Source organism: Micropterus dolomieu, linkage group LG19 (assembly GCF_021292245.1).
Source record: "Micropterus dolomieu isolate WLL.071019.BEF.003 ecotype Adirondacks linkage group LG19, ASM2129224v1, whole genome shotgun sequence".
Lineage (NCBI taxonomy): Eukaryota > Metazoa > Chordata > Actinopteri > Centrarchiformes > Centrarchidae > Micropterus > Micropterus dolomieu.
The window spans coordinates 24,270,657-24,283,265 of NC_060168.1; the positions used below are offsets into that span (position 1 = coordinate 24,270,657).

The following is a 12,609-nucleotide window of genomic DNA, read 5'->3' on the forward strand; positions in this document are numbered from 1 at the left end:
CTTTATAAACCTGGCCAAATTAACTAAATCCTATTGCCTTTACGTGTCCTTAATAAAACAGAATACATACGTTTTTGCCTGTGATGTCATCTGCTATCTTTAAATCCTTATAGCACATGAGGCAGATCCTCAAGTCTCATTCAAATACAGCCCTTTATCTTTGGTTCCTGCTGACTGCATGTTATATTGACATATCTTACTGACTACTATAATTACAAAAACCTGGTGTTCCTTGGTAAGAGGTGATGTTTTAATTAATGAAAACATCTATGGCTGCAACCAACAATTATCATAATGAAATATCTGCAGGTCATGTTCACAATTAATCCATTAATTGTCTTCTTTCTTTCTTTCTTTTTTTTTAAATAGTGAGACAATTTCTCAAGGCTCAAGGTGACTTCTTCAAATCACTTGTTTTGTCCAAAAATATTTACAATGTTGTAAAATAGCAGAAAAGCAGAAAATCAAGTCGATATGTGCAGGCTTGTTGATCAACCACTAAAAAGTCAGTCTATCAGTCAAAACAAAGATCTTTAAAGATGTTTTTTTATAGAATTGTGCAATTAACTAATAAAATACAAAGACAAATGATACTTCAGGATATATTTGTTCAAAATAGGTTTATTCAAAACAATTTCTCATTGTAACCTTTAATTGGTTGGTTTAAATACAACATAATTCATGTCAGTGACACAGATCTTCCATGTTTCCCCCCCATTAATACAATGTACAGACATCTACAATTCAGGTTTCTTATTTCATAATTTCTAAAAATCATATAGAAAACAAATGGGCAAGTAACAGGGAATTGGGACTTGATAAAGATCAATTTAAATACGTTATGCTTGTCTTCTGTTACACCAAAACCAAACACCTGCTTGTAACGGATATTTTTCTGAATATATACATTATTGAAAAGGAGTGAAGGAACAGGAAACAGGTGGCTCATTGCCAGCAGTATGCTTTAGTTCTCTGCCTTTGTAGCTGACACCTGCTTATGTCTTTACAGTCTAGCAGTGGTAGTTCCAAATTTTATTTCAAATTGTGACTGAGTTTAAAAGAGTATGCTAAAAACATGTTTGTGTCCACATGTGCCAGACCTGTATTAGCCATGTGAGCAATTAATCTGGAAGTGAGACTCCCCTGAAGCAGTAGGGATGGACGATTTGACCATATATAGCATGGGATGATATAAATTTGTCTACCTGTCTATCTAAGATTTTTTCAAACCGCTTATAAAGTTGTAGCTCTAACGTTAATGTGTTTGTCACTGAGGCAATGTTACAAATCAAAGAACAAGACTGCTTTGTGGCAAGATGTTTTTTTCCCCATCACTGTGATGAAGTACCTTGATTTTGGGGGATTTTTTTAATTTGCAGGATTAGCAATCAGTCTTTCGTGTATGGTCATTTTATACATAAAGAGTTTCTCTGTTGATTTTCCATAAAAATATAGAAGTAAGCTTGTATTCAAGTTTGAAGAACAATGGTTTGGAAATATCCTAGTCTAGTTATATGCATAACGCAATAATAAAACTTAAATAATTCATTATAGCAATAATGCAATATAAAATTGCATATGCCTGTGTGAAAAGACATTTTATCCAGATTGGCCACTTGTATGCTGCAGTACTGAAGACTGAATTTATTCTGCATTGATCTGAACAGAGCAGTTGGTGAAAACTAGTATACAGGATGGCAGCAGGACAGCCAGTGAGCGACGCAAACTTGGAATAGGATCATTCTTATCTGGCGTCTTGTTCTCATCATTGCTGCTGTCTGCACCTGCAGCTTCCTCTCTGTCCTGCTCTTCACCTCCACCACCCTCCCCCTCCACCACTGGTGGACACTGCCGAGGCTGGAAGATCACGTCTAAAAACTCCAGCCGGCAGAGCCCACGAAGCATCCTGCAGCTCCGCACTATCTGCATCTCACTGAGTGTGCAGGCCCACAGGCACAGACATTTCAGGTCCTTCAGACGGCTGGCACAGAGCAAACCTGGCCCCACCTCCTTACCACCCAGACTCAGCTCCTCCAGTCCGAGCCATCCTGCCCCCAGCCCAAGGGAGGCCATCTGTAACTGGTAGCCTTGCCGCCCAGTGATGCCTATTTCCAGATACTTGAGTCTGGAAAGTCCTTCCACGCCACAAGTGCCATCCTTGGTAGCACAGCTCCTGAGCCCATTAGCAGTCACACGAAAGGTGTCACGCAGCTCCAATCGACTGAGCCTCTCCCATGATTTCAGACTCTGCAGATGCTGGTCTGTGAAAGAGGGTACGTTGTTAAGGATTAACCTCTCAATACCAATCCCAGATGGAGAGCCAGGTCTTTTTCCTTTCTGATCCCTTCTCTGCTGTTGAGCACCAACACTGGATGTGGCTTCTGCTCGTTCTTGGGAACTAGCAGATGAAGTAGGTGTCTGGTTGAAAAATTCACGAGGCAGCTCACAGCCACGCAGCTCCAGCACCTGCAAAGAAGGAGGTAGGAGCTGGCAACTGGGCAGACTTCTCAGGTCTGCATGCAGGAGATAGAGCTTACTCAGGCGAGGGCACTTTGTGGACAAAGCTTTGAGCCAAGACTCAGAGAGGAAGGTGCCCCCTCGGGCAGAAAGCAGCAAACCACGCAACCGGAGACACCTTAGTCCGCAACCCAGGTACTGACGCAGCAGGAGCCAAAGTATGCGGGATGTCACCTAATCACAATGAACAATGTTGAGGGCAGGGGTTGAAAGACAAAATAGACACATACAACCCATTTGTAATAGCTTACAGCATAAAAATTTAAATGTTAGGAACCAAAGAGATTTAAAATATGAATTTAAAGACATGAATAATAGGTTGGTCAAGATGAGCAAGGAGGACGATGATGAGTGATACATATTTAGTGAAACAGTGGTGGAGAACATGAATGTTTTTTAGGGCAAGTCTTGTTTCTACTGGAAGTCTGTTCCAGCTCTGTGGAGCATAGTTACTAAATGGTGCTTCTCCATGTTTAGTTTGGGCTCTGGGACCAGATGACCTGAGAGGCCAAGGGGGTTCATATGGTAAAATACAGTCAGATATGTATTTTACATATCAGTAATTTAACTTGTATTCTATGACACACTCGAAGTGCAGGGAGTATTCATTCCTCTTCGGTTTCTAAGGAATATTGTTCATAGTATGATCATTTTCAAAATTTCAAAGTTTAACCTTGAGTTCCTGATTCCACCACGATTCCTGACTTGGTTTTAGGTTTTCAAAGACAAAGAGTTCTGATGAGCGCTCACTCTCAACTCAGCCTTTGTTCTTTATAGCCAAAGAAAGTGGTAAAGTTATTGCTATTGGAGCACGGCTATTTTATCAGATTGCATAGATTCTTCATTGTGGACATGTGGTGAAATTAACACGACACTGTACGAAAAGACGAATTAATAGAAGGGTAACTTAAAGCCGCATTGCCAGTAACATTCTTACCCCTTTCCATGCAGTCAGATCGACGAATCTCCACAGTCTTTGGTCTTTCACAAGGCGTTTCCATCTCTTGCACACTCTAAAAAACACCGTAAAAAACAACAAATAACTCCATGACGTGAAATGAATCACAACAAAGGCAAAGCTGGCAACTCTGTTACTGACTTTTGTTTCGCAAGACGAATAACTGGTAACGTTAAATTAGGCTCAGCAAAGTTAACTTCCCCTTACCTTCCAGCTCTAACGAGCTCCCGTACGCTCAGATACGACAATACGTCAATTAAAATGTTTTCGGGAAAGTAGTCCAGGTTACAGGGTTTAAATTCATCCATTTTGTAAACAAAACTCTTTAAACCTTCGACACGGACTACTATCCTGACGCACACAGGTTGCGCTCACATCAGCAGTCCCCAGTGAACAGATACCCGCTCACTGTAGGACCTAGCAGATAATTGCCGAAAAAATATATAATTCTTCTTTACGCTCAACATAGCGTTCACCGGCCAAAACCAGTCTTGCTTTCAGTAGACACCTGTCAAATATAGGACAGTAATTATTTGGTGAACGTATTTGAAATCATCCCGGTGAAGCGGTATTGCCACCTAACGTTCGTTAGGTAAACAGTCCAGTGCGCCTGCGCGGTTTACCGGACAAGATGGCGACCAGTAATGGTGGAGGAATGGAAGTGGATGGGGCAGGCAAGTATTTCTCACTTATCTTATACTTTCTGCCTGATTTCAACACGAAACTCTACGCAGATTGTCGCATTTGTTTTACATTCGTGTTACGAGTGACCGAGGGTGGTGAATTTGTGGTGTTACAGGTTGTAACTAGGTAGCGAGCTTGCTGACATAAGCGGGTTAACGTAACTGTTAATTACTCGGCTCTTCTGTAAAGCTGTCAACAAATTTATCACTTTGGATATTTGAGTCTTTCTTATTCTCTCTTACTGGAGTTTGCGTCAGAAATGTAAACCGTGATTTGTCTGCACAGGCCGTTTTGAGGAAAACCCAGCTGCCTACCTGTAACAACAACCCAATCTCAAATTAGGGTTGGTCGTGGACGTCCGCTGTGCATGAGATGGACGACATATCGATATATCTATCGTTCAGTATTTAGAATTTAAATCTTAAATTGATATCTTTATCTAAGGTTATGCTGACCATTGTTTTAGGGGAACATTTTTCCAGCATTGAATTGAACAACTGTCAAACATAGCAACAGCATACCAACTTCAATTATGTTTTATTATTAGATTTTGTAACGTTATTCATTAAGTACCAATAAGTTATATATTATAAGATATAACTGTCTGCCCTACTTAGCATGTTATCAAATGTTTGTGCTTATAAGTTGCCCACGACTAATTTTTAATGAAAGTCTGGATAATAAATCTGCTGATATTTATATTTGAACACAGTTGCATATCATTAGCACCATTTTTTGATAATTTTGAGATACACTATATCTGTTACATTAGCTAATATCTACCTACAGTTTTATTGATCTGGCTCTACTGTTATATTGGCTTGGCATCAAACACAGGTCACTGCGTCACTACTTGTCATATTGGCAAATAGGGCTGCAACTAAGGATTATTTTCATTATTGACTAATCTGTCAATTATTTTCACGATTAATCGACTAATCATTTATCTTTGATTTGTTTCTTTTATCCAACCAACAGTCCCAAACAAACCCAAAGACTCTTCGTTTACTATCATAAATGACAAAGAATATCATCGATTCTTCACATTAATGATGAAACCAGCCACATTTTTGCTTAAAAAATGAAAGATTAAGTGATTATCACAATAGTTTTAGATTCATTTTCTTTCAATCGACTAATCGTTGCAGCTCTATTGGCAAATGTTTGTGGTTGTAGTTTGCAACAGTTATCTGCATTTATTTGGGTTTTGAATCAGATTAATTTTCTTGATTAACTAATTAGTGAGCTATGAAATATCAGGAAATTGTGAAAAATGTTCCAGAATCCAAGGGGACAAACAATAGTCCAAAACCTAAAGTTATTCACTTTACAATGATATAAAGTAGAAAAGTTGATAATTTTATGTCAAGCATCTGATCAATTAATCATCAACTTGCTGTAATGTTAAAGCCCCCGTTGTTTTTGTCTCCGTGTGACTGTAGCCAGCCCCAGTGTTATGGCCTCAGGGGTCACTGGGAGTGTTTCTGTGGCCTTACACCCTCTGGTTATCCTCAACATATCCGACCACTGGATACGCATCCGCTCACAAGAGGGGCGACCAATGCAGGGTAGGTGTGACAACACTATGCAATGATTACAGCATGTAGTCAGTAACGTAATGTACAGTTGTCTCATGTTCAGTTCGGTTGTTCTGTCACTGAGTGTAATGAAACAGGTCATTATAACAGATGTTGTTCATTGTGTTTTTTGTCCTGCTCAGTGATTGGAGCCCTGATCGGGAAGCAGGAGGGGAGAAACATCGAGGTGATGAACTCCTTTGAGTTGCTGTCTCACACCATAGATGACCGCGTGCATATTGACAAGGAGTACTATTACACCAAGGAGGAACAATGTAAGTGGTTTGTGTGCTCCCAACTTGTTTTTTTAGGAAGTGACTTCATCAACAATATTGGCAGAACAAGCATCTTTGAGATAAATTTCTAAGCTACATTTTCACAGATTAGGTTTTCCAAATTTGTTTTCATGTAACAATAGGAATAATATAAAAAATGAAAGTGTAAAAAGCTGATAAGACATGAACTTTCATTTTCAGATCAGCTGATGTAGAGATATTGACGAATATATGTTTGTTTCTCCTTTGACAAGTTTATTGTAAGGGTCCAGAGGTGACTTGCTGAATTGAATAAAACACGTCATAGCGTAGCATAAAAAGATTGTATGTCAGTATTTGGTAACAAACTTGTGTCCGATTGCTTCAACATAAGATTCAGTTATTTATAAATGATTACTCATTAGTCAAATATGTCAGGTGCTTGCTGTAGTTTTCTTGTAATATTTCCTTTTGTCTCTCAGTCAAACAAGTCTTCAAGGAAATGGAGTTCCTGGGCTGGTACACCACAGGTGGACCCCCTGACCAATCAGATATTCATATTCACAAGCAGGTAGGTAAAAGTTAAAGGTGCTATAGGATCAGATGCTGACTGACTGAATTAGTGGCAAGTTGCAGCTACTTTAAGACTCAAAGCAAGGCTTTCCTGCTGCAGCATTGCCCTCAATTGGTCAGATACATGGGCTACAACGTTTAGACTGCTCTGCTATTTACAGTTAATAGCAGAGCAGTAGTGTTAATATTGTAGATATTCTGACATGTTTTGTTAATGATTCATGTTCAGCCAATACAAAAATTGTGATTACTGAATTCCAATACATTAAAGTAAAATCATCTTAAAGTCTGATGGTCAGATTGTGTACGCTACATTTTCCCACTGTTATTTCCCTCTTCTCTGCCAGGTGTGTGAGATCATTGAGAGCCCTCTCTTCCTCAAGCTCAACCCAATGACAAAACACACCGATGTAAGTTTCTCTGCCTTTTCACTTCAAGAAAGAGAAAATACCATAAATGTGTTACAGCTGGTTTAAACATTGTGTCCTTTTCTCCTTCAGCTCCCTGTTAGTGTTTATGAATCTGTGATTGACATCATCAGTGGCGAGGTACTGCTTTGATAATTTCATATTATCTATATGTTCTGTCCTGCAGCAGTGAGCCAGTTTCCCACAGAGAATTGTTTAAGTTTAATCTGATGTGTTTTTTGTTTAATGTAGGCTACCATGTTGTTTGCCGAGCTCACGTACACTCTGGCTACAGAGGAAGCAGAGAGGATTGGTGTTGACCACGTTGCTCGGATGACCGCCACCGGCACAGGAGAAAACTCAACAGGTGAGAGAGTTCTTAATGTTCTCCTCCCCTTTTTGAAGATTAAACAGTGAGTGAGTACGCATGCACTCCAATGACCTGTTAGCTGTTTTTTAAAGTTTCTTTTATAAGCATTGTTTACTCAACATAAAAGACGTTATCTCAAATTTTTGAAGTCCAAAAGAAATGGCTATTTTAGCCGGTTGTGTCAGTAGCAATGTTCTAACTACTTTGTACTGTATATTTGTGAGTAGAATATGAAGAGGCTCCGCATTCAAAATGAAAGATTAAAAAATACAGACTTGGAAGAGCAGCTGAACATTAGTCTAAGCTCTGGACTGTAATGGATTATCTTGTTTTCAAGATGTACTTATTTACATAATCCCCTGTACACAAAGGACTCATTTCTGGAGGAATTGAGGATACAATTGTAATTTTTTTTCTGTAGGGAAAGTGTAGGAAATCCTGGCGTCTCTTACCTGTGGTTAGGTGAAGTCTGATTATTCAGTGCATACTTGGTGAATTTTATGTCATATACTGGTATCAGTACTTTATACTGTAAAAAGTATTTGGTAGATCTAACTAAAACACCCAGTTTGTATTTATAAGAGAAAAGTTATCAAAATCTCTGAAGTTAAAATGTAACGAGTAAAATGAAGACTTCATAATTTTGAAGCAGATTCCAGGCTCTTCTATACTTTGCACACTAGACATTTGAATTACAGATGTGTTGTGATTGTTGCCACATATTAAGTTAAAGATTGTTTGTACGGATGTCTCATATAAAAGCATTGCAATTCCTTACAGAAGAATAAAAGTGTGAAAAATGAAGACATAGATTCAAGTAGAAACCAAACACACACAACAGTGGGCAGGGGGAACAATATAATAATAAACTAAACACAATGTTGTTAATTTATACTTAAAAGAAGATGGTTAAGGTGCAAACATCAAAAAAGCAGGCAGTCTCAATTCTCTATCTAAATGTGGAGGAAATGGCTGTCCTGTGATCTGACTAATATTAGACAGTCATTAAAAATGAATTCTATCTTTGAATAGGTTTTAACTCCAGTAATCTCTCTGTCTTCTCTGTTAGTTGCTGAACACCTTGTAGTCCAGCATAGTGCGATAAAGATGCTCCACAGCCGGGTGAAGATCATTCTAGAGTACGTCAAAGCCGTTGAAACAGGTGAGAGGACGACAGGACCTTTTTTAATGACGACGTAAGAGCAAAGAATGGGAAAATATGTCTGGAAAACAGCTGTTTTTTTTCCGTTCCCCACTTTTACAGCGTTAAGAGAGGCCGCTCAAACACACCTCCATAATTACAAGCCCCTGATTCAATACGGTCTTGACAGGATGATCTTACCTCAGTTTTTTAGTATACTTTAACTTGTTTGTTCTCTTTCCTGTCTGTCTTCATGTAATGCAGGAGAGGTGCCATTTAACCATGAGATCCTTCGAGAAGCGAACGCCCTGTGCCACAGACTGCCCGTCCTCAGCACCATTAAATTCAAAACTGACTTCTATGATGTAAGCAAGCTTTCATGTACCTTCACAAATAAAATGTTTTTTAATATAGTAGCATTGAACAAAATCATAACATTACACATAAAGGACAAGATAACAGTACAATGATCCCTAAACTATAGATTATCCTTTATGTATAAGCATTGTCCATACAATGTGTGTTTCAGTGGACAGAGTTTTGAGCATAATCCAGAGGTCTGCCATGTTTTCTCAAACTGTTCTTTGAAAAACCACATACCAGAGCTTCTATATATATTTTTATTTTTCAAAAGAGCAAAAACCACAACCAGGCACTAGTTTTTAGCAAATGTTTCTCAAACAGGGGGCTATTTGCAGCTGCGGATAAATACACTTTTTAATGTGCTAGTGAGTATTTTCAGCACCAGGACAGTGTATGTAGAATTGACTTATAATAAACTAGTGCCAATTTTCATAGTAATGAAGAAACATGTCACCCAACGCTACAGTGTGGTTCACGGATTTGTCTTTAATAGTTTTAGGACAACAGTTGAGGTCTATGACACAGATGAGAAGGGATATATGGATTTGGATACACAGACAATATTTGTGGGATGAATTCATTGTTGTTTTGGTCTTTTTAAATGATTTATTGACAATAATAAAAATATAGAATATAACACTGTAGATTGTTTTTACTGGTGTAAATTCTTCAATTATGTACATTAAAAGATTTGAATTAGCATTTCAGATTGAAACATAAAAATTAAATATTAGACTGTTACTTAAAATCTGTGATCATAACTGTAACGCTCAGACAGTCTCTTTCTCTGTTGCATTGCCAAGAGAGTACTTTTCTATAACTGTGCATCTTTTTTCCCCTGCAGCAATGTAATGACGTGGGCCTCATGGCCTATTTAGGCACCATCACCAAGACATGCAACAGTATGAACCAGTTCATCAACAAGTTCAATGTCCTGTACGACAGACAGGGCATCGGCCGGAGGATGAGAGGGCTGTTCTTTTGAGCTGGCAGTTAAAAGCAGAGAGACAAACAAGCACTGCAGTTTATTTTTCGTTCTTTTTTTTTTTGTGTGTGTTTTGTTTTTATTTTGATTAGCTACAACAATTTCTGAACCCAGTTTATCATTTTCAACTACAAGTGTTTGTCAAAGCGCTTAATTTCACCAATCAATAACTCATTCTTGGGTATGCACAGAAATAGATCCACTGTACATGGACGTTGTAATATTTTACCCCGTTTGTTTTATTGTTTAATGTTTCTGTATGTAATAAATGATCTGCTGATTTTTTTCACGGGACTTTGACTCTTTTACTTTCTAAGCTTAAATGATTATAATGAGGTTGACAGTATAATAACAGTACACAACACGCAGCTCATGAAAATGTCAGACCTGTGCTTTGAAAGGAGCTTATGAAAGTCAGCTGTGTGGAGCTGCAGGTTTATTCTCAGGAGTGTTTGCAGTTAGCTCGTCTTTTGAAGTTGTGTTCCTGCTGTTCGATTGCCTTTGGAGGTTCGAACAGACAGTTATACGTGGCAGGAAAAGGGGGGCAGAGTCGGAGGTCTAATAGGAGTCAGCATTTTTATGGGTATTAAATGTACAGTGGAAGTAGACATAATGAACCCCAGCCTGCAAGTTGGCACCTTTACTTTACTAGTCTGCTCTTACTTGCCACGTGGTGCTTGGAGGAGCAAACATTTTCTCTCTTGCAGTTTATTATAAGTATGTTCAAAGTCAAAAATACATACTCATTCACTGACAAACTGTTTTGTGACACTTTATTATCTCATTACTCAAAAGTAATTTGCATTGTATGTGTTGATTGAAAAGTACTTTTTTTTAAAAACTAACAGTTATGGTAAATACATTAACAGTTGTGATTTTAAACAAATACTGTGACTTTTAGTACAGTTTGTATTCCATGACAGTAAATATGCAAGATGGTAAAATCCCTCAAAATAGGAAACTTTTGAAACTTAAAACTTATATGTTTTTAATCAAAGTCCTTTGTCATTTAAAGTAAAACAACTTTTCTCTAACACATGTTTTACTGACTGTGGCCTGACTCTGCAGGCTCATCAGCAGCAGCAGCAGGCTGTGGGTACTGGAAGCGAGCCGGGTCGTACAGATCATCCCTGGGGTCGTAGGGCATAGGGTAGTAGTACGGGTAGAGGGCTACTTTCTTCTCGATGGGAGCAGGGGGAGCTAGTTCCTCTTTCTCTTCCTCCTCCACAGGAGGGGGTGGCGGCGGGGGGACCACAATCTTCCCCTTCATAGGCCTGGGTGGGTGGTCAATCAGGCAGTCGGGGTCCCAGTATGGGTCACAGTCGTACTCCATGCCCTTGAAGGTGCGGATAGGGGCCAGGGGAGACTTCTTCACGAGGATTGGTGGAGGTGGGGCGGACTTTTTTGGTGGAAGGGGAGGAGGTTGGGGCACTGCAACTGGGGCTGGAGGGGCTTTCTGGGGGGTGCAGTGGGGATGGTAGCGGGGGTCGCAGAGCACAGGCACGGCGCCGGTGGGCAGATAGACAATGTGGGGCTTACAGAGGGGGTCCTTACGGTTGCACAAGTAGAGAACATCAGCCTGGGAAATTGATGGAGCAGCAGGAAGAGGAGGAGGGGTTGCTGGGGGCTCTGTGGGGTTTGGGACCCCTTTTATTGGAGGAGGAGGAGGAGCGACTTTGCACTTCTTGTCTGTAGCCGGGTCACACATGATCATTGGCACTCCCAGTTTGCTCTGGAAATAGGAAGCGTTGGGGCCATAGGTGTGCTCCAGGTACCTCATCTGCTGGTAGAGCATCCGCAGCTTGTCGATCTCATAGAGCTGAAAGGTAGTGGGGAAAAAACAGACAAATTAAAGGTAAGACACTAATGTGCTAAAACATGACATATTTTCAATTAATTTAATTAGTATGAATCAATGTGGGATATATACTACGTATTATTTCTGTATTTGACAGCCTAATTTTCATTTATGAATTTGGACACACAATATGATTTGCAGAAAGATTATAACCCTAATTTTACAACTAATATTCCAGAAAGTAGTATCTGGGATGTTGTATGCAACATGAAGGGGAAGGGTTTAGAACATCCCTGGTTTGAATTCAGTAGTACATCATCCCCCAAATCTCTCCCCTCATTTCCTGTAAACTCTCTACTGTCCACTGTCTAATCAATGACGAATGTCCCCCAAAAAGTATTAAGATCTCAGCAAGGCTAGGGGTAGTGATAGCACAGTCGATAAGACACATGCCTTTGATGTGAGAGACCCGGGTTCAGTTCCCCTGTGAACCCACTGTGACACATCTACCAATGTGTACCTGAGCAAGACCCTTCACCCATGAAGAACAGGTAGTGTTGAGGTGATGGTAATAACCCCTACTTGCTACAGAGGCGTTCAAACTCTGACCAATATAGCAATTGTAAGTCGCTTTGGATAAAACCGTTTCATTAAATTAATAAATGTAATGTAACATGATCCAGTAATTGATCTAATAATTTGGACTGGTTATCAGCAGAAATCTGATTGTACTTTGCTGGTCTGTGATTGCAATATGTGATGGTCACTTGTTAAATCAGTTAAATTTGTTTTTTTGCTGTGTGTTATAATTGTTTTAGGGTGTTTGTAGCTTTAAACAGCAGAGACAAAAGATTCTGCCTCACAGACAATAAATAAAGTTAAATGTGTTTTGATTTGCTGGGATATGGGAATGTTTTTTGTTTCACACAAGGACGCCCGGAAGTCAAATAACAACCTCCTGAAGCACCCAGTCGCGTGTTTC

At 39.4% G+C, this 12,609-nt stretch overlaps 3 protein-coding genes across 4 annotated transcripts in view; 1 reads left to right on the forward strand and 2 right to left on the reverse strand.

Annotated features, from left to right (window-relative positions):
- Positions 1–603: 603 nt before the first annotated feature.
- Positions 604–4,044, reverse strand: LOC123957900 (F-box/LRR-repeat protein 12-like). 2 transcript variants are annotated; one of them, XM_046031001.1, is made up of 3 exons: positions 3,683–4,044; positions 3,455–3,530; positions 604–2,466 (listed from the first exon to the last, which is right to left on the reverse strand). In XM_046031001.1, the coding sequence occupies exons 1-3, from the start codon at positions 3,781–3,783 to the stop codon at positions 1,645–1,647; spliced, it is 999 nt and encodes a 332-aa protein (XP_045886957.1). In that variant the 5' UTR covers positions 3,784–4,044; the 3' UTR covers positions 604–1,644. The 2 variants fall into 2 exon arrangements, with proteins under 2 accessions (XP_045886957.1, XP_045886956.1); XM_046031000.1 differs by having other exon boundaries at positions 604–2,691; positions 3,683–4,042.
- Positions 3,908–10,118, forward strand: cops6 (COP9 signalosome subunit 6). The gene is made up of 10 exons (XM_046031002.1): positions 3,908–4,149; positions 5,602–5,727; positions 5,880–6,011; positions 6,473–6,561; positions 6,911–6,973; positions 7,064–7,111; positions 7,223–7,337; positions 8,410–8,502; positions 8,746–8,846; positions 9,689–10,118. Exons 1-10 carry the CDS (start codon positions 4,107–4,109, stop codon positions 9,827–9,829), a joined length of 951 nt encoding a protein of 316 aa, XP_045886958.1. The 5' UTR covers positions 3,908–4,106; the 3' UTR covers positions 9,830–10,118.
- A 753-nt stretch (positions 10,119–10,871) lies between these two features.
- LOC123957293 (leucine-rich repeat extensin-like protein 2) overlaps positions 10,872–12,609 on the reverse strand; it is a 3,606-nt gene continuing 1,868 nt past the window's right edge. The window contains exon 4 of the mRNA XM_046029988.1: positions 10,872–11,648. Within this exon, the coding sequence (XP_045885944.1) occupies positions 10,872–11,648 (777 nt within the window). The remainder of the gene's footprint in view (positions 11,649–12,609) is intronic.